This window comes from Vombatus ursinus, unplaced genomic scaffold (genome assembly GCF_900497805.2).
Source record: "Vombatus ursinus unplaced genomic scaffold, bare-nosed wombat genome assembly UNPS02014779.1, whole genome shotgun sequence".
NCBI lineage: Eukaryota > Metazoa > Chordata > Mammalia > Diprotodontia > Vombatidae > Vombatus > Vombatus ursinus.
Genome location: NW_020954557.1, coordinates 61,125,413 through 61,149,164, shown reverse-complemented (window position 1 = coordinate 61,149,164; position 23,752 = coordinate 61,125,413). Strand labels below are relative to the sequence as shown.

The window sequence follows — 23,752 nt, the reverse complement described above, 5'->3', positions numbered from 1 at the left end:
TCCCACTTCCCACCCTCACCACAAACCTAATTAGGGCAAAGACTGTCTTTTACCTTTCTTTGTTTCCCCAGAGCTTTGCATATTGCCTGGAACATAGTTGGTGCTTAATAAAATGTTCATTGATTATTGACTATCAATAGTCTCAACTTAAAAAAAATCTTTTAAATTGTCTCTCAAAAAACAGTCATAGTTGTCACTACTGATCGAAGTATATATATATATATATATATATACGCACATATACATACACACACACACACACACACACACATATATGCCTTAGTGATGAGATGTGAAGCTACCAAGTAAACTGGTATTTAGATATTCCCAACACTACCCAATATATACAAAAATGTAATAACTCAGTTCTCTGCCTTAACCTACCCTTGGTAAGATTAATGTAAGGCCCTGGAAAATAGGTAATATTTCATTTATGCCACTGTTTCCCCAGTGCCCATGACAGAGTCTAGTATGTTGTAGATGCTTGATAAACTTACCGAGAAATCATTGAATGACTGAGACAGGAATGAGTAAGCAGCTTTCAACCTTCCATAAATATGAATCCCACCAGTGGAATTATAATAAAATTTTGACTAATGTAATTATTTGACAAATACTTGATTTTAAGGGCAGGAATGATAGCCAAATTTTAACCACAGAATAATTGACGGCAGAAAGCCAATACAAAAATAATCATATTCGTATTCCAAAAATGTATTTGTTGGAAAGGGTGGGGTCTTTTAGTTCTTTTCTTGTGTTTTTTAAAAAATTTTTAAATTTTTAAATTTTAAATTAAATTAAATTAAAATTTTAAATTAAATTAAATTAAAAATAAAAATTTTTTAAAATTTAAAAAAATAATAATAATAAACAAACATTTTAAAATAGTGCCCTCTAGTGGAAGTTATATTTTGTGACAGCTCTTTAAATAATAAAAGAATGTATTATAAAGGTAAAGAACAAAGCATTAGGAACATCAAAAAGTTTCAACAAATGAGAACAAGTTACCCAAATCTGCTATACAGCATTGTCCATTCTTCTTAACAAGGATATTTTTGCTCTTTAAATCCCGGTGGGATATGGCTGGCTTTCCTTGAGTTCCAAATATCTCTATATGCAAATGTGCTAGACCACTAGCTATAGACAGCACAATTCGAAGACAGCTAACTGTGTCCAGAGTAGTGAGCTGTAGGTAGTCATACAAGGATCCCATTTCATGATAATGTGTAATTAACCACAACTGAGTACTAGAGTGTCTTGATGTCATATCTGAAGCAATGAACCCTGAGGAGAGACAATAGGAAAAAATGAGAACAACCATAAGATACCAAAGAAAGCTCTGCATTAAATTTTTTTGGTGCTTCAAGATGAGAGCTTAGCACAGTGCCTACCACATAATAAATAAGTTCTTAATAAATGTTTATTGATTTATTGATGATTTGTATAACAATGAATTTAATCAATCAATATAAAAGGAGAGTTATTTAAGATAAACAAACGAACATAACAAAAAAGTGATCATTTTAAGTTGGTTTCATCAAAATTCAGTATCTTGGGGTACGTTCCCCTAAAATGTGAACATCTAAAAAGGTGATAGAAAGGAAGACACAATGGTTTCAATGTTTAAAATGTTCTTTAAAAAAGATAATTTACGGGGCAGCTAGGTGGCACAGTGGATAGAGCACCGGCCCTGGATTCAGGAGGACCTGAGTTCAAATCCAGCCTCAGACACATTACACTTACTAGCTGTGTGACCCTGGGCAAGTCACTTAACCCCATTGCCTAGCCAAAAAAAAAACAAAAAAGAAAGATAATTTATGATGAAATGTAATTCTGTTAACTATAATATCTTAAGTTCCTTAGAAGACAAGGTCAAGTTTAGTTGATACTAATAAGATAGTTGTTAAGCATTTTGAAACCTTAAAACCTTATATAAATTCTAGCTAAAAATAGTAGTAACAGCAGCAGTAGTACCATAATATTTTCAGGACCACAGGTACACACTTAAAGTTGTGTTTTTGAAAGGCAATAAAAAGTGACCAGATGAAGCAATTAATCAGGATGAACTCTAAACCCTTGGAAACAAGCCAGGCTCACCTCACCATGACCAGAATGAAGCCTCCATCTAACTTCCCAGCCACCCAGCCTCCTCCATTCAATGATATTGTCACCACTTCCTTGCCATATGGACCTTGAACTCATTTCCCTGCTGAAACTACCTTGGACTCCTGTAGGTGACGTTTAGCCACATCCTGCCTAGAATCAGGCCTCTGACCACCTCATCTGCACTTTGACCACTGGGACTTCTACTCTCTTCTAGCCCTAATTTCCAGCTCCTTTTCAAGGTTACCTTCCCCCTGATTATGAGTTCCTTGAGGGTAGGAGCTGTCTTGCTTGCTTGTATTGTTAGCACATTATGAACCTGTCATATAATAAGTACTTAACAATCTTTCTATTCACCCACCCACCCATGTTAACACTCTTCCAAGGAGAAATAGTCAGATGATTGTCTCTGGAAAAAAAAATACAATGCAAAGATGTAATAGAATTAAGTTAACCAGTACATATGGAATTATCTTTGGAGTTGTGTGAACTCTAATGAGCTAATGAAGAGTCATGACCTTTATGTGAAAGCATGAATGTAGTAGTAATTCACAAATTATTGATAAATAAGTCTGTGAATATTCATGAATATTGCTATGTAGAAAGAAATTCCTTGAGGGTATGGCAGAATAGGAACTAGAGTAGGGGGTCAGATGACCTGATTTCTTGTGCTGTTAGATATACATATGACCTTCATGAGTTCATAAATTTATAATTGTTGTGTTCAGTCATTTCTCAGTCATGTCTGAATCTTTGTGACCCCATTTGGGGTTTTCTTGGCAAAGATACTAGAGTAGTTGGCCATTTCCTTCTCCCATTCATTTTACTGGTGAGAAAACTGAAGCAAACAGGTTAAGTGACTTGTCCAGAATCACACACTCTACAAGGTATCTGAGGCCAGCAAGATTTGAACTCAGGAAGATGAGTCTTCCTGACTCCAGGACCAGCACTCTATCCACTGTGCCACATAACTGTGCCCAAAAATTTACAACTAGAAAACACTTTCAAGTTCTCTTAGTCCAAAGTCCACAGTTTACAGATGAGGAAACAGAGATCCAGGGGCTTAACAGATTTGCCTAAGGTCACAAAGATACTAAGTAGCTGCACTTAGATTTTTTAACCCAGTTTCTGACTCCAAATTTTTTGCTCTTTCAGTGTACCACATTGAACAGGTTATATTTTTCTGTGTGTCTCCATTTCCTATGTAAAATAAGGGGGCTGCATTATATGCACTCTAACTCTATAACATTCTCTGATCCCCTACATTGTATAAAACATGTTATGATTCTGCCTATGACTATATTTATGAAGAGGGAGAAGCAATGTCTTTATCTATCTAATTAGAAAGAAAATATGTATGAACCTTGCAATGGCATCTATAGTTTAAGTGCCTATAGGGAAACAAATTCTACTAAGACAACAATTTATCTAGAAGTATCTAGTAAAGTCTCTCTAAAACAAGTATTCTTGATGTCAAATTATTTTGGTTTGTCAGTTTTATCTTTGGCCTATCTGGTATTTCATTAGTAAAAATAAAAGGCAGGTCACAAGAATCTTTTGACCTTAGTTTCTTAGAGGCTTGAATCTAAAATTAAATAGGAATTATTAGTCATCCACTCCACAAGGTAATTCTCCTAAAACATTTATGGCTTGAATGGTATCTAAAACAATTGTTAACTGTGAATTTGAATGATGAATAAAACTGTGATAACTCTTCAAATGTGCCCCTCTTCTAGCTACATATGCCCCAGCCACCAGCAAAAAAAAAAAAAAAAAATTCAAGATAATCTCTGCTCCTCTGTCAAAATTGCTAAAGAATCCAAGGACAATTTAAAAAAAAAAAGAAGAGTCAAGATGGAGGAGGAAAGGCATGAATTCACTTGAGCTCTCCCAAATTCCCCTCCAAACAACTCAAAAATAACACCCCAAAAACAAATTCTGGAGTGGCAGGACCAACAAAAGGATGGAGTGAAACAATTTTCCACCAAGACAACTTAGAAGGTTGGCAGGAAAGGTCTGTCTCACTGGGATGAAAATGGAGTGTGGTCCAGTACAGGCCTTACTGGAAAAGCTACCAGCAGGCTTTGCGGGGTGGGGGGAGGGGGCCTGAATTGGCAGCCATAAACAGTAAGGTGGTAGGACAACTTGTCAGAAGGAGATTTTAGGGGACCCTTTGCAGGCAATGGGTGCACTGCCACATGTGGTCACAGTCCCAGGAACTGGGAGGAAAAGCATCACCACACTAGAGCTTGAGGCTGCAAGAGCATGGGGACTCTGGTCACAGTCCCAGGGCAGAAAAGAGTGTTTATGGTCACTCACAGAACAGAGCGCAGGCCAGAAGAACAGGGACTACGTCTCTCCTTACCACCTTGAAAAAACTGAAAACTTACAGACCTCCAGAACTAGCTCTGAAAGTAGCAGCACAAAGAAACTGAAGCCTAGCACAACGCTCTCTCCACACTGGGAGTAGAGCCCAACTTTAACATAAAGTTAAAAGTTAAGAAATAGGCTGGGAAAATGAGCAAGTAACAAAAAAATAAATAAATAAACTGATCATAGAAATTTACTATGGTGACAAGAAAGATCAAAATACAAACTCTTAAGACGACATCAAAGTCAAAACTACTATATCCAAAACCTCAAAGAAAAATGTGAATTGGTCTCAGGACCAAAAAGAATTCCTGGAAGAGCTCAAAAAGGTTTTTTAAAAATAAATAAGACACATACTTACATACAAAACAGGAAAATGATAAATGTTGGAGAAGATGTGGGGAAATTGGAACACTATTGCATTGTTGGTAGAGTTGTGAAATGATACAACCATTTTGGAGAGCAATTTGGAACTACGCCCAAAGGGCTATAAAAATGTGCATACCCTTTGACCCAGCAATAGCACTTCTAGGGCTGTATCCCAAATAGATCATAAAAATGGGAAAAGGACCCACATGTACAAAAATATTTACAGCAGCTCTTTCTGTGGTGGCAAAGAATTGGAAATTGAAGGGATACCCATCAATTGGGGAATGACTAAACAAGCTGTGGTATATGAATGTACTGGAATACTGTGGTGCTATAAGAAATGATGAGCGGCTGACTTTAGAAAAACCTGAAAAGACTTGTATGGACTGATGTTAAATTAAGTGAGCAGAACCAGAAGAACACTGTATATAGTAACAGCCATGTTGCGCAACAACTAACTTTGATAGATTTAACCCTTCTCAGCAATGCAGTGAATGATCTAAGACGTCTCCAAAAGTCTCATGATGGAAAATGTCATCCACATCCAAAGAACTATGGAGCTAGAATGCAGATTGAAGCATACTATTTGCTCTTTATTTCTCTTCTGCTTTGTTTTGTTTCCTCTTATGGTTCCTCATATTGGTTCTAATTCTTCTTTACAACATGATTAATGTGAAAATATGTTTAATAGGAATGTATATGTAGAGCCTATATCAGATTGCACATTGTCTTGAGAGGGAGGCGAGGAAGGAGGGGGAGGAAAATTTTAAATTCAAAAGCATATGGAAGTGATTGCTGAAAACTAAAAATAAATTAATAAAAAAAATTTAAAGTAAATAAGAGGGGTAGAGGAAAAATTGAGGGGGGAATGAGAGTGATACAAGAAAATCATTTTTTTTTAAAAAGAGTGAATAGCTCAGTCAAGGAGGTGCAAAAAAGAATACTGAAGAAAATAACACCTTAAAAAACAGAATAGAACAAATGGTAAAAATGAAAAAAATTTTAAAAGGACAAAAATCCAATGAAAAGAAGAATACCTTAAAAAACAGAACTGGCCAAATGGAAAAAGAGATACAAAAATTCACTGAAAATAAAAACTCCTTAAAAAACAGAATCATCCAAATAGAAAAAAGAGGTACCAAAATTCAATGAAAAGGAAAAAAAATCCTTAAAAAGCAGAATTGACCAAACAGAAAAAAAAATGTACCAAAATTCACTAAAGAAAAGAACATCTTAAAAAGTAGAACTGGCCAAATGGAAAAGGAGGTATAAAAGCTCACTGAAGAAAATAATTCCTTAAAAATTAGAATGGGCAAGTGGAAACTAATGACTTCATGAGACATCAAGAAGCAATAAAACAAAGTAAAAAAAAATGAAAAAATAGAAGAAAATGTGAAATATCTCATTGGAAAAACAACTGACCTGGAAAATAGATCAAGGAGAGATAATTTAAGAATTGACAACCTGAAAGCCATAAAAAAAAAAAAGAGGCATCATATTTCAAGAAATTGAAAGAATCCACTGATTACCAACTGAAAGAGATGTCAAAATGAAAACGCCCAAGAATATTATGGCCAATTCCACAGCCAGGTCAAGGAGAAAATATTGCAAATAGACAGAAAGAAACAATTTAAATATCTAGAAGCTACAGTCAGGATTACACAGGATTAAGCAGTTTGGATTGAAGGGCTTGGAATTATATGGCCTTAAAGGATGAGGATGAGTAACTGAACACCATCCTAAAAGTAACTTGTGCTATTATATTGCTTCATAGTTAAAGTACTTTCTTTACAGAAACTCTTTGAGATCAGCAACAGTAATAAAGAAATAACAGTTCATAATTATGCAGCTCTTTAAGGTTCGCAAAGAGATGTAACCATATTCTTTCATTTGGCCATTTTTAAAATGAGTAAATTAAGGTTTCCAAAAAGTTATGTGACAAGTGCAGAGTTACACAAGTGTTATGTTTTGGGGGTGTATTTGAAACTATCTTCCTGCCTTCATATCCAGTTGTCTATCCATTATTTGTGGCATCTCATAAAAATAAAGGTGGCTAAACATTACCATAACACCTGACAAGATCTGCAAAGCACTTTTTATACATATCATCTCACTTAAACCTCAAAATAATCCCATGAAGTAGGTGCTATTAATATCTCAATTTTACAGATAAGGAGACAGAGGCTCAAAGGAAAAGTAATCTGCTCAGAGGTCAATAGCTACTAAGCAATAAACAAAGCACTTAACTGTAGAAATGCTGGGTAATTTTGTTGTTTTTAGTTGTTTCAGTTGAGTCTGACTCTGTGACCTCTTTTGGGGTTTTTCTTGGCAAAGGTACTGGAGTGGTTTGCCTTTTCCTTTTCCAGCTCATTTTAAAGATGAAGAAACTGAGGCAGACAGGATTAAGGGACTTGCCCAGGATCACACAGCTACTGTCTGGGGCTGGATTTGAACTTCCTGACTCCAGGCCTGGCACTTTATTTGTTGTGTTACCTAGCAGCCCTCCAGGTAATTAGTTGTTTCTAACCAGTGTTTTTCTCTTGGTCCATAACACAAAGCACTTTAAATATATTTGGCCGAGGTAGAACCTCTGGGGTTCATGAGTTTATTTATTATTTATTATTCTAACCTGGGGTTCATGAGCTTATTTCATGTTTTGAAAATTTTATATCAATAACTGGTTTTCTTTGTTAAGCTATGTATTTGATTTTATGCATTTAAAAACAATAGTCTGAGAAAGGGTCCATAGTTCAGCAAACTATCGGAGGGTCCATGCCACAAAAAGGTTAAGAACCCTGACATAAGTGTTTTCTTTCCTCTCCCCCCTTTATTTCTGGGAAGAATCAAATCATTTCTTAAGGATAATACTGTTTTTCCTCCCACTTGGGGGGGAGGGGGAATGAAAGAAGCAGGAATAAAACATTGGTATTTTAAGGTGGGGGTATCTGTACAATGTTCTCAAGAGGATTCCTCCACAAAGACACGCATTTGTCATAAAGAGGTGACATGTTAGTGTAATGGGGGATGAAATCTGAGATGATTGGTGATGAGTCAAGTACTCTATGCTTCTTTCCTTCTACTTTCAGATTCTTCAAATCTAAAATGGGACAGTGTTTGCAGTATCTTTAAATCACAGAGTTATGGTAAAGACCAAATGAGAATATAGTAACAATGATGGGTTTTGTACTTTATATAGCATATCCCTATTTATATAGATATTTATATAGCACATTAAAGTTTGGAATGCTCTTTACTTATATCCACTCATTTGATCCTTACAACAGCTTTGTAGGTAGGTAGTGTTTGATGGTGGTGGTGGTGATAGTTGTTCTACCTCACAGATTTGTAAGGGGAAAATGAAATACAAAAAGCTATATAAATGTTGGTCATCATCATTGTTTTTAAACAAATAATGAGTACTTTATAAGCATAAAAAATAAAATAAAAATATAACTCATAAATTGAGGAACATATGAATATGCATGGTATAGAAATGCAATGAAATACTATTGTGCTATGAGAAATAATGAAAGAGATGGTTTCAGAGTAACCTGTTAAGACTTGTATGAACTGATGCAGAGTGAACTGAACAGATCCAAAACAGTTTATACAGTAGCTGCAATATGGTAAAGGCAAATAACTTTGAAAGAATTAGAGAACCTTATCAATATAATGGTCAACCACAATTCCAGAGGACTAATGATGAAACAGGTTGCTTACATCTTGATAGAGAGATGAAGGACTCAATGCATCATGAAACAAAATCTTTTTAGACATGCCAATGTGGAATTTTGTTTTGATTGACCATACATATTTGTAAAGGGTTTCCATTTTTTAAAAATAGCCATATAACTCATTATACAACACACAAAAGCATAATGAAGAACAAAGTAGGGGAAGGGGGGAAAGGTGCTAAATGGAAAAGAAAAGGGTGTGCCAACATGATAGGGATGGCTACAATTCAAGGAGTGTGAGTCACAAAAGACAAAGGAGGTGGGAAGAGGCAAGAAGAAGAGTACATAGTTTATAAAGCATCTCCCTGAGGGAGTTAGAAAGGAAATGGTATAGAAATGATAGAGGATCAGACAGTGCCCAATACTAGCTACCAAGGTGCACTATTTCCCTAGGATAGCTTGACTGCAAATTAGAGTAACCTATGATGACATGCCCCAGAGCATTTCTTTTTTCTTTTGTTTTTTTTTCCAATCAACAAAAATCTATTTTCTCTCTCTCACACACACACACCCATCTTTATACCACTGGAAAAGAAAAAGAAAAACAAAACCCCTGTAACAAATACACAGAGTCAAGCAAAATAAATTCCCATATCAGTCATGGAAGGGGGGGGACAACAGTGCATACATACATTTTCTGTCAGGAGGTAGGTAACCTGTTTTATGATTGGTCCTCTGGAATCATGTTTGGTAATTGCTCTAATCAGATGTCTTAAGTCTTTCAAAGTTGTTTGATTTAATAATGTTGTTTTTGTATAAATTGTTTTCTAGTCCTGCTCAGTTCCTTCTGTATCAGTTCATAGAAATCTTCCCAGCTTCTCTTAGGTCTTTTTCTGTCTCTTGAGATATCTATTGCATCATCAATGACTAACTTCTCTTAAAGTTTTTCATCATTTAGCACTTTATTTCATTTCATCCATATTTTGCTGAACCCTTCTCCAATTGATGGATACCTCCTTAGTTTCCAGTTCTTTGTTACTACAAAAGAGCTGCTATAAATATTTTTGTACACGTGGGTCCTTTTCTTTGATCTCTTTGGGGTATAGGCCTACTTTTGCTGAGTTGAAGCATGTGTACCATTTAATGACTTTGGGGGCACAGTTCCAAATTGCTTTCCAGAATGGCACCACTAACTGTGCATTCATGTGCTAGTCTTCCCATGATCTTGCCATTCTTCATTCTTACCAATTTTGCCAACATGATAGGTAAACTTCTAAGTTACTTTAATTTGTATTTCTCTAATTATTAGTAACTTGGAACATTTTTTTCTCAAATGGAATGTAATAGCTTGCCATTTGTCCACTGAAACTGCTCATTCATATTCTCTTACCATTTATCAATTAAGGACTGGCTCTTATTCCTATAAATTTGAATCAATTCCTTAAATATTTTGGAAATAAATCCTTTATAAGACAAACCTGCTACTTTTTTTCTTCCCAATTACCTGTTTCTCTTCCAATTTTAGTTGCATTGGTTTCATTTTATGTAATCAAAATTGTGCCCTGGGCCTTTCTAAACTAGAGGAATCAAGGATGCATCAGGGCGCATAAGTTTTCCTTCCACCATCTTTTTGTCCTTTCTGTTTCTATAGTTTTCATCTTAATAAGTAATTAGCTGCTCTCCTTTGCAACTTTCCTCTTTTCCCCCAACTTTTCTTCCTCTCTGCCTCTTTTTATCAGACTGAGATATAGAGAAATATATTTTTGAATTTTTAAAATATTTAATGAGTTTCATGTTACCTGTTTGCAATTTTCAAATGTTCATATTTTCAAATATTTATGTTCCTATCTTTCAAAGAATCATTCCCAAATCATTTGTTACCTTACATTTCCACATGATTCTCAATCAATTTCTTCTTTTCATCCACATGCACTCCTTACCACGTCCCAATACTTGTGGGGATGGCTTGCCTGGGCTGTTTTGATTAAAGCTTTAAGAAAATAACTTAAAATGGGACGTTGTGAAAATTCTATCTAGTGCTCAAGTTTGGGGCATTCCATATTTGTTGGAATAACTGTAGCATTCATTTTCATTGTCAAAAATAAATCCTCTGTTGTTAGTGAAAGAGAGATGTCTCCAAATAGGCATGTTCTGAACAGTTGACAGATTCATTCAAAGTTAAGCTTAAGTAAATTGATTGTGGTAGTTTTCTTTAGAATATGATGATGCAATAGATATCTCAAGAGACAGAAAAAGACTTAAGCACCCTCAGCTAAGAAGAGTTGGAACCCTTATCAGCCCCTTAACTATCTTCTCTCTGTGGGAGCTGTTCAGTTATTGTAAGTTCAAAGTGTTAAATGTTACATTTCAAAAAAATAGCTATATCTCTTCTCAAAATAGACATAGTATCATTCTAAGGTAGTGTTCATTAAGACCTAAATACATATATATATTTAAAGAAAAAAAACTCATAACAACACTTTTAAAATACAATTGTATTTGCAATTTGGCCTCAAGAATTTGTGAATTATAAATCTCTTATCAGGCATTAACAGTCAGAAGAAGACTATGCCACTGGTTCAATGATAGGAGACTATGGGAGGCAACTAAGTGGCTCAGTGCTGGGCCTGGAGTCAGGAATACCTGAGTTCAAATCTAACTTCAAATGCTCACTAGCTGTGTGACTCTGGGCAAGTCATTTACCTTCTGTTTGACTTAATTCACTGGAGAAGGAAACGGCAAACCACTCCAGTATCTTTGCCAAGAAAACCCCATGGACAACATTGACATATTATGGGGCTCACAGAGTCATGAAGAGCCAGACACTACTGAATAACTGAACAGTAACAAATGGGTAGGCGGAAGTATAGAATGGGAATTTTGTTACAGTAACATTCTCAGGGTAGAAAAGGCCATGTGTTGTTAGCCTCAAGTATTATTTTAGTAATAACAAAGGAAGAGAAAGGAAACTCTGGATCACAAAGCTTAAGAGATACAGAAAACTTGCAAAATGTGCCGAAGATGTTGAAGCAAACAAAAAATAATGTACTCCAGAGAGAGAGAGAGAGAGAGAGAGAGAGATATTTAATGTCAAGTGAATCCATAGACAAATTTATGACAATGATTATGAGAAGGGTGGAGAGGAATAAAAAAATGAGCTTATCTATCATTACAGATAAATACAGTAAGAATAAGCATTGCTCTGCAATGTATAAAACCTAGTGTAATGAATCACATCACAAAGGTGACTTTTTATATCTCTTATGTATGACTACCCTGATCAGGCTTTGAACATGATGACACATATACCTTAGGCTGTACTCAGAAAGTGGATGGCAAAGTGCCAACTCATGTGTTTAGAGGAGTTACATTATGTCATGGGCCCTGAAAGAGTCTTTTTTTTTCCCTTTTTTTTTACATTGATAAATATTTATGGAATAAAACGAGCATTTCCCTAACATAGTACAATAAAAAAGATGATTGTACATGAAACTGCAAACCTACTAAAGCACAACTTGCTATTCCTTTCAAATATACAACAAAATTATCTTGTAAATTTCTTTTTTTTTTACACCTGGCCCCCCTCACTCTACACTAGAGATGGCTTCTTTTAAAGTCTACAGAACAGCATGGAAGCTTTGCCCCTTGATCATGTTACAGCAGTGCTGAAATTAGCATGATTCAGATATTTTTGCATAGATTTACAAACTTACAAAATTTCCTTGGTGCCCAACTTTCAATATTTTCTGCAATTTATAGTAATAGTGTATCTTTCTTTAACAATTCTTATTTATTTTTTTTTAAATTGCTTTGTGGAATATGCAACAGTTAAGAAAAATTTTGATTGATTCTTGACTTTAAAATCAGATGTCCCTGATGATTTCTTATAAAATAGCAAAAATGTTCCATTTAAATTTGGTAAAAGCAATGAGCAAACTGAAAGAAAATAGAGCTTAATTCCACTAAGTGGTTTGATAATGAAATCATTCAAGCCCTTTAAAAAAAAAAAAAAGGTTGGTTTTTTTTTTAAAGATGGAAAACTTACAGATACAGGAATAAGAAAATGTAATCCAGATGTTCTCTCATTATCTACAAATGTATGTGAATTCAGAAAAGAATTGTAAGCAAGAGAGGTGGTTTAGCATGAATGAACACAGAGCTGACCTCAGACTCAGGAAATTAGTTCAAGTCTCCTCTCTGACACATATAGGCCGTGTGGCCCTGGGCAGCCTGCTATACCTCTCTAACACTCTAGATTAAAAAGACTATGCAGAACTACACTAGTGAAATAACAGAATCAGTTAAAGAACAATTTCAAGCAGAAATAAGGAGAAAAATGCATTTCTAGACTTGAATTTCAGTTACGATGATTCCAATTTAAAAACATCATTATCATCATCATCATCATCATCACAATCACACTTAGCATTTATATAGTACCTACTATGTATCTGGCATTGTGTTAAGCACTTTGCAAATATCTCATTTAATTCCCACAACAACAAAGTAAAGTATGTACAATTATCATCCCCATTTCATAGTTTCGGGAAGTGAGGCAAACAGAAATTTAAGTGACTTGCTCAGGGTGACAGCTAGTAAATCCCTGAAGTGAGATTTGAATTCAGGTCTTCCTTACTCTAGACCTAGTGCTATCTCTCTACTATACCAACTAACTACCCTATGCTTATAAGCAAGTATTGGCTATTGCTACTTCTATTACTATAGATTATGTTCTTCAGTTCACTTTCACAAAAACAAGATCAGAAAATCAGAAAATTATCAAACAATGTATTTTATTGATATTTACTTCAGTTGATAAATACAATTAGCTAGCAGGTTATTCTTCTTACTTACCTAGAATATTTTCATGCCTTAGCAATACAGTGTTATATAATTCTGTTTCTCTGAACCAAGATTTCTCATCCCGGGAGGAGAATATCTTTACAGCAACATTTTCTCCTTGCCAATGGCCTCGCCACACCTCTCCATATCGGCCTTTTCCTGATGAAGGCAAAGCAAAGGTGATTTTGATCAATGGGTTCCATTAGAGAGAGCCAACTCCAATTAGCTCTCAAAGGTCCTGAGTGGTTACAAACTAAATTAAACTTTAAAAACAAGTCAATAAAATTAATGTCTGCAACTCCTGGTTGTTTATATTGTTTACCTTGAAAACCAATTTCACCAGTTACTGTAAGCCTTTGCCTATAACATATACAATAAGACAGGAAACATTCCCCCGCCCCTCAATATCTTCTAAGCCCTGCATACAGTCATGAATTGCTATTCAATTTCAAAAGTGCAAGATAATAATTACTATCATCAAGGTTGAAGGAACTGAATAATAAGCCATCACTTAGAATCATGAAGAATTCTATTCTAGTCTTGCCTCTATGACATGCTGGCCTTATAAACCTGGACAAGTCATTTAACCTCTCAGTATTCCCACACAACTAAGTTGATATGATACAGAATAGCTCCATCAATAAAGGGTATTCCCCCAAAAGGATTTCTAAAAACCAACTGAAAACATAGATCCTAATTTAAAAAAATCGTGACTGACATTTATATAGCACCTTAAAGGACTAGGGCTTAGACCTAATGATTTTGAGATAGGGAAATCCCAGGGGAGGAACTCCTACCAAAGCAGGTTTTTACCTTCTCTGCAACTTAAAATCATAGAGAGTTGCCTAAGGCACTAAGATATTAAGTGATTTTTCCCAGGATCATAAACCCAGTATGTGTCAGATGAGACAGGTATTCCAAGCTTCCAGGTTAGCTCTCTAAAAATTATACCACACTGCCTCTCATGCAGCACCTTAAGGTATACAAATCAGCAGAAAGTTTCTAAGTGAAGAAAAGAGGAAAATTCTACTGCTATTACTGGGGTAGCAGGAGGCAAAAATTACTCAAGTGTTCGTACACAGTTGAAGAGTTCACTGTGATGAAGAAAAACAAGATTACAGAATACTAAAGTATAAACTGGGGGCTGGAAAGAAGAAAGAAAAACCTTCACTGAAGAGGAAAAGTAAGTATTTTTGAAAAGCTTTAAATGGCATGTTCCCAAAAACAGAGTCTGATACTGAGAATTGCTATAACCATTTGCTTTCTGATGGAGCCCAGTAATGAACAGTGCATTACATACAACACTGGAAGGGCTCCATGAACTTTTAAGTTTCTGAACATCTTCACTGTATAGCTGTGACTTGACACTGATGGTACATGACCTAGTCCTGCAGAATCGATACACCCATCTTTGCCTACCACAGGCTCTTTTTTTCCATTATTTAATTAAGGGAAATATATTGACCTTACGTATTAACAACAAGCATAAATCAAGAGTGAAAACACATACATATGTGCACAAGTATAGAAAAATACATGCATACACACATTCAGCACTCAATTTAGTAGCATGTTCTTTCTAGAGATAAACTTGAAACAAGTGTTCTTCCTTTTTTTGGTGCTGTAGGATTTCTCCCAAGGTTACGTGGATTCTGGTATTTGATTCTATGTTTGTGATAACACAGTTATCCCTTCCACATTAGAGGCAGGCTTTCCTGTGATCTAGAAAATCTACATAAAATTTTTTGGCCCTTCCTTCATACCAGAGAAGTAGTCTGAATTTTTTTTTCTTTTACGAGGTGTTTAGAGTACTTTATTGTAAAATTTGGGTTAAGTGTTTAGTCATAGGCTCTGCATCATTTGCCAGCCTTTGGGTGTCGTCAGCAGCTGCCACAGAACTCCCCCAAAATTCCCATTTAATTTGTTATGCTGACCCATACCATATTGAAACCATGATGGGGAAAGGTGTATTGCCACCAGAGTACATATTACTATGACTACTGGCTGTTTCCTTGTTTCTTAAGTACCTACACTGTGGAAACTGCTGGAGCTAAAATGGCTGCTGACTCTGGACTGCCACTTCATCCATTTAACACAGTTAAAATAATCTTACCATGGGAGGTATACTTATACGATGGACCATGTGTAACTGAAGGATTAATTGTGATCCAAGTCATGAAATGTCTCATAATCTCTACTCTCTTTCCAGTCCTCCCATCACCCCCATTTATAATTGTATATGCAATAATCTTTTTTATCCTGCTTATGGTAACTTATTCAATTATGTGCTAATATTCTAGTCATCTTTGCCTCTTAAGAGTGCTGAGACTATAGCTAAGTTTTCTGGGCATGATGGTTTGTTGGCTCATAGAATATTTGCTAAACTCAGTGTCTGTTGAATTGAATTTTCAGTTGCTATATACCAGTGTTCAGTTCAGGGGTAGGGACCACCCCAGCCCTGGTTTAAAATATCATCTCCTAACTGATCTACATCTCAAGGTTTAAGCTTTGGCTTTTCAGAACACAGTCAAAAAGAAGAAAGGACTCAATATCTAAAACTTTTTTTTTTGCTTCTCTCAGCAAGAATACTGCCAACTCTCTTAAAGCATGCCTCAATCCCCACTCCTCCTTTGACTTTTCTATTGAAATGTCTACCAAATGTATTTGGAGCCAAGTACTTTCAGGAGCTATGCAATTTAAAAAATGAAGTCCGCTGCTCCTGCAGTTATTTTTAAAGCCTCTAGCATCCTGGTGGAGAGCCAATATCATTTTTAAGATGCCTTAGACACTTTTCCTGGGATCTAGGACATGATCTCTGGCAGAAGAGCAAATTCTGTGGAGCACACACCAAAGAAGTAATCAAGATTGACAACTTTACTCTCGAAGCTTGGGGAAAAACAGTTGGCAATATTCCCACGTAATTTGAAGTATGAAATGAAAATCATAAACATTTAGCATTGTCCTCCTCTATCAGATATTCAGGCCATTCAGTATAACACTGATTCTTCTCCTGATTTCTCTGAGGTCTTAAAATATCAGCAGACTTTTCAGGGAAAAGACAGCAACCAGCCTAGAAATCTTCCAAACGCAATTTAGAAATTTGCTTATAAACAGCAATCTACTGGATGAAGAATTCTACTGTTTTTTTTTTATTAAACAAACTCAATTTTTCATTTCTATTTCTAAAGTTCTATTATGCAATTCCCATTCTTTCATTCAAAATAGCTTCTAATTGAAGAGTAGAGAGCTTTATTCTTATCAAACTGCTTTGACATGTCCATATTTATGATAGCCCTCGTATCAAAGAGGAATCCATGAAAGACTGAACATTATTGATTTTTAAAAAATGCTCCATAAAAGCTACTGAAAATCAAAAAACTTTAAGTCAGGACCCTCAAGAATATTTTCTATTCAGAAAATATTCCTAAAAATTAAAAAAAAAGTAATAAGATAGCATTTATCTAGCACCATAAAACTTACCAAGTATTTTTACATATACCATGAATAAAATAACCAGCATTTATTAAATAGTTACCAAAAACCCCACGAGATACATATTACTATGCCCATTTTACAGACAGGTAAAACGAAGCTGCAAAAGTTAGATGACTTGCTCAGATAGTCATAACTACTAAAGAATCTAAGGGACATTTTAAAATCTGAATCTTCCTTACTCAAAGGTACATGAATACCTACTGTCATGAATGGTTAAAACTACAACTAGGGAATGCATGAACCCCCAAAATCCAAAATGGCAATTCAGTTTTACAGGAAATTAGACAAAGACTTTTGGAGTTCAGACAAGTTCATGTTGAATGTTGTCCTCCATTCTCAAAGAGGACCAAAAATCCGTGCTATGCTAAGTGTTCAAGACCTGCCTCCTAACATAATTGTAACAAGCAAAGATGAGAACCAAATTTCCCACCTCCCATTCCATTATCTATTCTCAGAAGAGGGCAGGGGAAAAAAGGGGAAAAAAAGACTGTTACCAACCTACACACTCCAATAGTGTAATCTGACGAGCCACGGTTCTTTGTACGAGAAAAGGAAGACCAGAGCCACTTCCTGACGTACAAGAATGATCCATTAAATCCTGTGGTTTGAAACAAGGAGAAAGGAGGACCATTGGGAAATAGCTAAGAGTAATTTGTCTTTATTCGATAAAAGAATACAAGGACATAAGCATGCATGTTATCAGTTGCTGACGGGATGTACTCATGAACGAGAAATAACATAATGAAATTTCCCTTAAAAAAAAAAAGCCAACCCAAATCTGCTTCTACAAATGAAGTATGTAGTCAAAAAATATATATGTATATATTTTCTTGGTTACCAGTTGCAGAGAGTTTTCCTTTTCACTCAGAGTCAGCCAAGGAGAGACGTCTTCCTAAACACAGTGACAAGATGGTGGAAAATCTCTCATTTGAAGCAGGGACATAGTATCCTTACATAGCCAATTGTGGAACCATGTAAATGGTGGTAATAATGGCATGAAAGGAGGCAGCATTCCAAAAACCTAATTGTTTTTCAAAATACTTTAGTGAAGGGGTAAAGCGTTAATAGTTTTGTTTGTATTCCATCTTCTTTCATGTCCTCTATACCACTGTGATACACTAGCAATCACCACACTTACAAAAAGGCAAGCATCATTACAAGGGGCAGAAAAATGAGACTCTTAAGAGACTAGATAAATCATAAAATGGATAATCAGGGGTTGCCTAGAGTTCACAAAGCTTATTTTGAAGTCTTCCGCTCCATAAATAGTTTGCTATTCATTTTTCTCTCTTCATATTATTATTCCTTGTGTTTAACTTTACAACACAGCTAAGAGATTCTTCTTGAGGTTACTAGCTTTCTTTTAAATAATCAAACTTTCTAATTTGCCAAACAGTAGCTACACCTAGTGTCATCTGAGGAATAAGCCATGCATTTTAGTTTTGTAAGGCAGTTCACTAGTGGGTAAATATAATTTTGGCCAAGAATTTGCAAATGGATATCTCATTTAAACGAACAAGTCAACAGACTGCAATTCATGACAGTTTCTATATCTTGTTTTTAAGAGTGTTCGTCAAACTGGTACCATATCATGATTTTATACTGTCATTTCATCTGATTGACTTTAAAAGACTATTTTGGGACACACTTCCATCTTTCTTCTTAAATTGTAAAAGCTATTTAAACAGTAATTTACACTAGCTGTTCCTATCACTGCCCTTGGTAATTAGTTCTATGTTAGCAGCTCTGAGGAATGAAGCTCTGTCTAATTTATTTTAGCACCCTACTTTGCCTAAGCTTTGTAAGAATTCCCTCTAGTCCCTTCTGTTTTCACTAACTCGATAAATTCATCTAATTTCCCTTAGAACTTGAAAGGTCTTAAGTGCATTTCCTTTTAAAGAATACAATCCCCAGTCTTGAAATTGAATATATCCTCTTTCCAGGGTGCTTTCAGGCACAGACTAAAGTAGATGGATGAAAGTATGTCCAACATAAGCAAGAGATAGAGGAGGAGACAGTGGGGTGGGGTGACTCTAGGCCTATCCCCATTTACCCTCAAAGGTGGAATCTCCAGGCCCCAGGACTTCAGGGTTTTGGGTAGTCTAGTTTACGTGGTGAAATTAGCAAAAGCTTTTTGCTTTTTGGAAGAATACTAAGTTAGCTGATATCCCACTTTTGGAAAAAACTATTCCTGAAATGGCATTCCAATAATTTCTTCCTAAAGGTTTCTCACTTGTCCACTCTCATTTAATCATCTTGGAACCCCTCAATAACTTATTACTTGTGGATTTACCCTATATTCCTTAGAGTACAAAGCATATTAAGAATTCCTTTGAAGGAATACATTTCACTTTCCACAGCTTTCTTAATGAGAACAGTCACAGTCTAGGAAATCTGAGGGAATCTACACTCTGCTTTTTAAAATCAACACAAGCTTTAAGGTATTAGTGTCTATGAAAAAAAATTACCTGAAAAGTTCTTGCAAAAAGAAAAAAATTTCGGGGGAGGTAGGTGGCACAGTGAATAGAGCTCTGGCCTTGGAGCCAGGAGGATCTGAGTTCAAATCCAGCCTCAGACACTAACATTTACTAGCTGTGTGACCCTGGGCAAGTCATTTAACCTCAATTGCCTCACCGAAAAAAAAAGTGCAAAAAAAAAAGTTTCTATTTCAGAAAAGTTGGATTTTAGGAATAGCTGTTCCAGGCCCAGAGTTAAAAAAAAAAAAAAAAAGATGGGGAGGAGTATTTAAAACATGAAAATGCAACCCTATATCCCAACCTCTTATAACAAAATTCATGTATTGCATAAAGCCCACTATTTGCACATAGTGTTCAATATGGAACAAATGACTTCCTATAGAGCAAAGAATGCAAAATAATACATTGGTCACTTTAGTACCAAAAGGATCTAACCAGGAATGAACTGGCTTATTTACTATTAACATTCTTATCAATATTTTTAAATTGTGCTTTAAAAAAAACCCTAAAAGATACTGATAGTCCTTTTAAAATGTTTTCATCATAAAAACATGAAAGAGAGAATTTCAGAATGTTTTAAACCCTTTTAAATGACTCTCTGTTTCAACCATTCAAAAAGTTTCATCACTCCACAAGGTGGCGGCACAGGGATATGGAAAACTTTCCCTGCTGCTCTAGATGACAAGTTTTAAGCGCTTAACAATTAGGGGTTATGTTGCAATAAATGAAAGGCAAAATAATTTAGGAAGGATCAAATGGGAGAGTAGGAATTTTAAATGGTATACACACATATACAACCAAAGGGCAAAAAAAAATCCTAAAAAAAGAAATCTATTTAGAAGAAAAATGAAACTCTCCCCTCAGTTAACTATAAACATCTATCCAAGTTTAATGTCACATGACTGCAAAACAGTAATGTGAACAGTGAACATAAGCTCACAACATGAGTGACTTGTACAGCATGCACAGCTCTGGGCAACTTTCTAAAACCAATCTATTTTTTCATATATAGATATGTATGAATTCTGCCAAGCATAGTTACTAGCCAGTACTGGGTTTCAAGGAAAAGAATACAATGGACCTTTTTTTTCTGTTTCAGTCAGCCCTTGTGGTTTGTATTATTTTGTTTTGTTTTTTAATTTCCAGCCCCATTAAAAACTCACTGCTAAGGTGCTATCGCCAACATTTGTAGTGATGAGTCCATCAATGGTGCCATATTCCACTTCTCTGGGGTTAAGCCGCTCCTGATTCCGTTTTTTGAATTTCCGAATGCCCACAACCAGTAGAATAACAAAAAGGCATGCTGCTATAGAGAGGCCTATAAAGATGGCCATATAATCCAGGCTGAATCGTGAATATCCTCCTGGGAAGGATTTCCCTAGAGAGAAAAGGGTAATTAATTAGCCAAAAGGATCACTATTTGCTTGGTTTATAAAGGAGATTTCTTAACAATAAGCTTTATTTTAAAAAAAACACAAGACATATCCCTCTTTCATAATAAAACATTACAAGGGGGAAAAGCCATTCCAAATTCTAACATTCAACAACCCAACCAATAGAAATAAAATTCTGGTTTGAAGAAAAAAAAATCTACTCCAAACTAGATAATAAACAAGAAAATATTTTTTAAACTTGACAAAACAAAAACAATTGTTATTAAGAAGAGAATTTGACCTGCAGAGCTTTTCACCTTCAGAGCCTTACAAATCACCAATCTTCAATATTACTATGACAAAGGTGGTTATCTGAAACAAATAAATTAAACCTGTGGCAGATTTTCTTCCCCACCTTCCACTTCACTGTGGAAGTTTCTCTCTAACTTCAAATATATCACAGATTGCCACACATTGCCACCCAAATCTTCCTCAGACAACATATCTTTGAGATTATTTCTTTCTCTGCTAAGAGCCTATGAAAGCTTCACACTTGTCTATTGAATCAAGTTCAGCCTTAAACAATTCATCCTCAACTCCCATCACTTTACTTCCCAGAATGCTCTGCTCTAGTCTGGTCCTTTCCTTTGTGCCTTCACCATGAGTACTGTATATCATTTTTCCTTGTCTTCATTCTTTTCTTATCCTTCATTATACCCTTTCTACTTTACCAAAACACTCTTGAGCCAAATTCCTTCATGCAGTTTATCACCTAACTATTCAACCCTCAATGAAATATATTTGAGCTACATGATCTCAAAGGTCTTTTCCACCTCTAAAATTCTTTATCTTCTTTCACTTATTTGCAAACCTATAAAAATTAGTGCTTTAGTGTTCTTTCACTTGATAAAATACTGGAGCAGACTTTCAGGTCACATCACCAGCAAGATAGAAGACTAGAAATTTTCTCTGATTCTCATGACTTTTTAAACATCACCAATATAGAAATTATACATAACAGATAAAGCAATTTCCACTCTCTTAATGGTTTAGGACTTTAAGAACCTTAATAAGGTAAAAATCTAGCAAACTAACAGCTTTATTGTTGTTGTTTAGTCATATCTCAGACATGTCTGACTCTTCATGACCCCTTTTCAGGTTTTCTTGGGAAAGATCCTGGAGTGGTTTGCTATTTGAGTCTCCAGTTCATTTTACAGATGGGGAAACTGAGGCAAACAGGGTTAAATGACTTGCCCAGGGTCACACAGCTAGTATCTTAGGCCAAATTGGAATTTGGGTCTTTCTGACTCTGACTCCAGGTCTAGAACTCTACCTACTGTGCTTCCTAGCCACCCCAGTAGAAAAGGCTAATCCTTAACCTTTAAATCATTTATACAACACCCCTCTCTCCTCCCATCTCTCATTTCCCATGAGGGTGGAGTTGCATAAACTATCTATGGGCATGCAACAGAACTCAACTACTCCTCCAGCTTCCCAATGAGGCAGAAAAACAAAAAGCAAAGAAGTTTGAGCTTGCTGAGACAGCAGCATTCTGTCAGGAATGGGAACTAGCATAGGACACTAACGGATGGTTGTGTGGCACTCCACTAAGACTGAAGTAAAGAGCCAAGCATCCAGCTGGGGCCAATTTCTTCCCCTTCTAGAAGTCACTTGGGACAAAGACACAGGTTAGTGAAATGTAGGAGGAGTCTGAGAAGGCTTTGAGGTCCAGCCTCCAAGGAAACTCCCATCAAAGTGTAAGGAATTGCAGAGTGAGCTATATGGGGATATAAGCAAAAAAAGAGTGAAATTACCAGAAATTTCAGGAATAAGAAAATTCTGTTAAAGACATTGGCTAAGGCTAAGAAGTGAATGTGGCCTCTAAATTCACTAAAAGAGTCCAGATGCCTATGAATAAATATTTCAAGACAAAGGAAAATCAATTAACATTTGATAAGGCAGAAAGGCCTATGGATTGTCAAGAGGGTATAGAACTACTGCAGGAAGTTACCGAATGGTTAAGAGAAATAGAACTGTGAAAGCAGAATTTATGGATTACAAAGCCAAAATAATTAGCAGAATCAAAAAACTTGAATCCACAACAGCAATCTCAAACAAATAAACAAAAGAGAAAATAACTTATTGGAATGCAAATACACAGAACTGAAGGACAATCTGGAAGAAAAACAAAAAGTAATAATGTTAAAAGAAAACAATTTCCAAGCAAAACATTGATCTTAAAGCAGGCTATGTAGAGACAACATCAGGATTATAGGTTTCCCAGAAAAACAAAAATCAAAAAAGTTGAATATCATAATGCAGGAAAACTTTGTTCAGAACTTCTGAACAAAGAAAATGCATTAATCGAAAGAATCTATAGATTGTCTCCGGGAAAAAAACAAAAACCAAAAAACCTATGATGCAATATCCAAAATACGTATCGGTTAAATTGAACAATTCCAATGACAAACAACAAATTCTGTAAGAAAGCAAGAGAAAGATCTACAAATGTAAAGGAAAGGAAATTCAAATAACCCATATTTTTCTGCAACCACCAGAAACTGCAGGAGGGAATAGAATAATGTATTTTGAAATACAAATGAGCTCAAGATGCGACCCCAAGGGAGCTATCCTGCAAACCTAAGGCTAACATTTAATGCGGAGATTGAGGTAGGGGGGGTGGTAAAAGAACACCCACTAAAAAGAGGCATTCAAAACATTGCCAGAAAGAAAACTAGACCTAAGTAAACCATTTGCTTTTCAAATACTTCAAACAACAGAAATATAAGAAAGGTAAACAAACACAGCAACCAAGACAACAAGAACAAAATAACAACAGAAGGCCCATTAAGAGATTTCTTTCTGAAAGTACACAACAGTGAAAGTAAAAGGCAAATAGAAGTGATAGTGGAGAGATAGGACTGAAACATCACGGACTAAGACTCATAATATGTAGCGTCGTGTCAATCGATAATCGTCTTGAAGGACCAAATGGCACAATGGGAGGGAAGCGGGGGGGGGGGGGGGGGGGGGGGGGGGGAGGGGGGAG

General features: G+C 35.7%; 1 protein-coding gene across 1 annotated transcript in view; it reads right to left on the bottom strand.

The window, feature by feature from the left end:
* Positions 1-23,752, bottom strand: part of LOC114045927 (activin receptor type-1) — a 154,583-nt gene that overhangs the window by 25,136 nt on the left and 105,695 nt on the right. Inside the window, exons 4-7 of the mRNA XM_027866136.1 lie at positions 20,494-20,708; positions 17,352-17,451; positions 13,371-13,517; positions 1,009-1,284 (exon numbers count right to left, since the gene is read on the bottom strand). Coding sequence (XP_027721937.1) covers positions 1,009-1,284; positions 13,371-13,517; positions 17,352-17,451; positions 20,494-20,708 — 738 coding nt within the window. The remainder of the gene's footprint in view (positions 1-1,008; positions 1,285-13,370; positions 13,518-17,351; positions 17,452-20,493; positions 20,709-23,752) is intronic.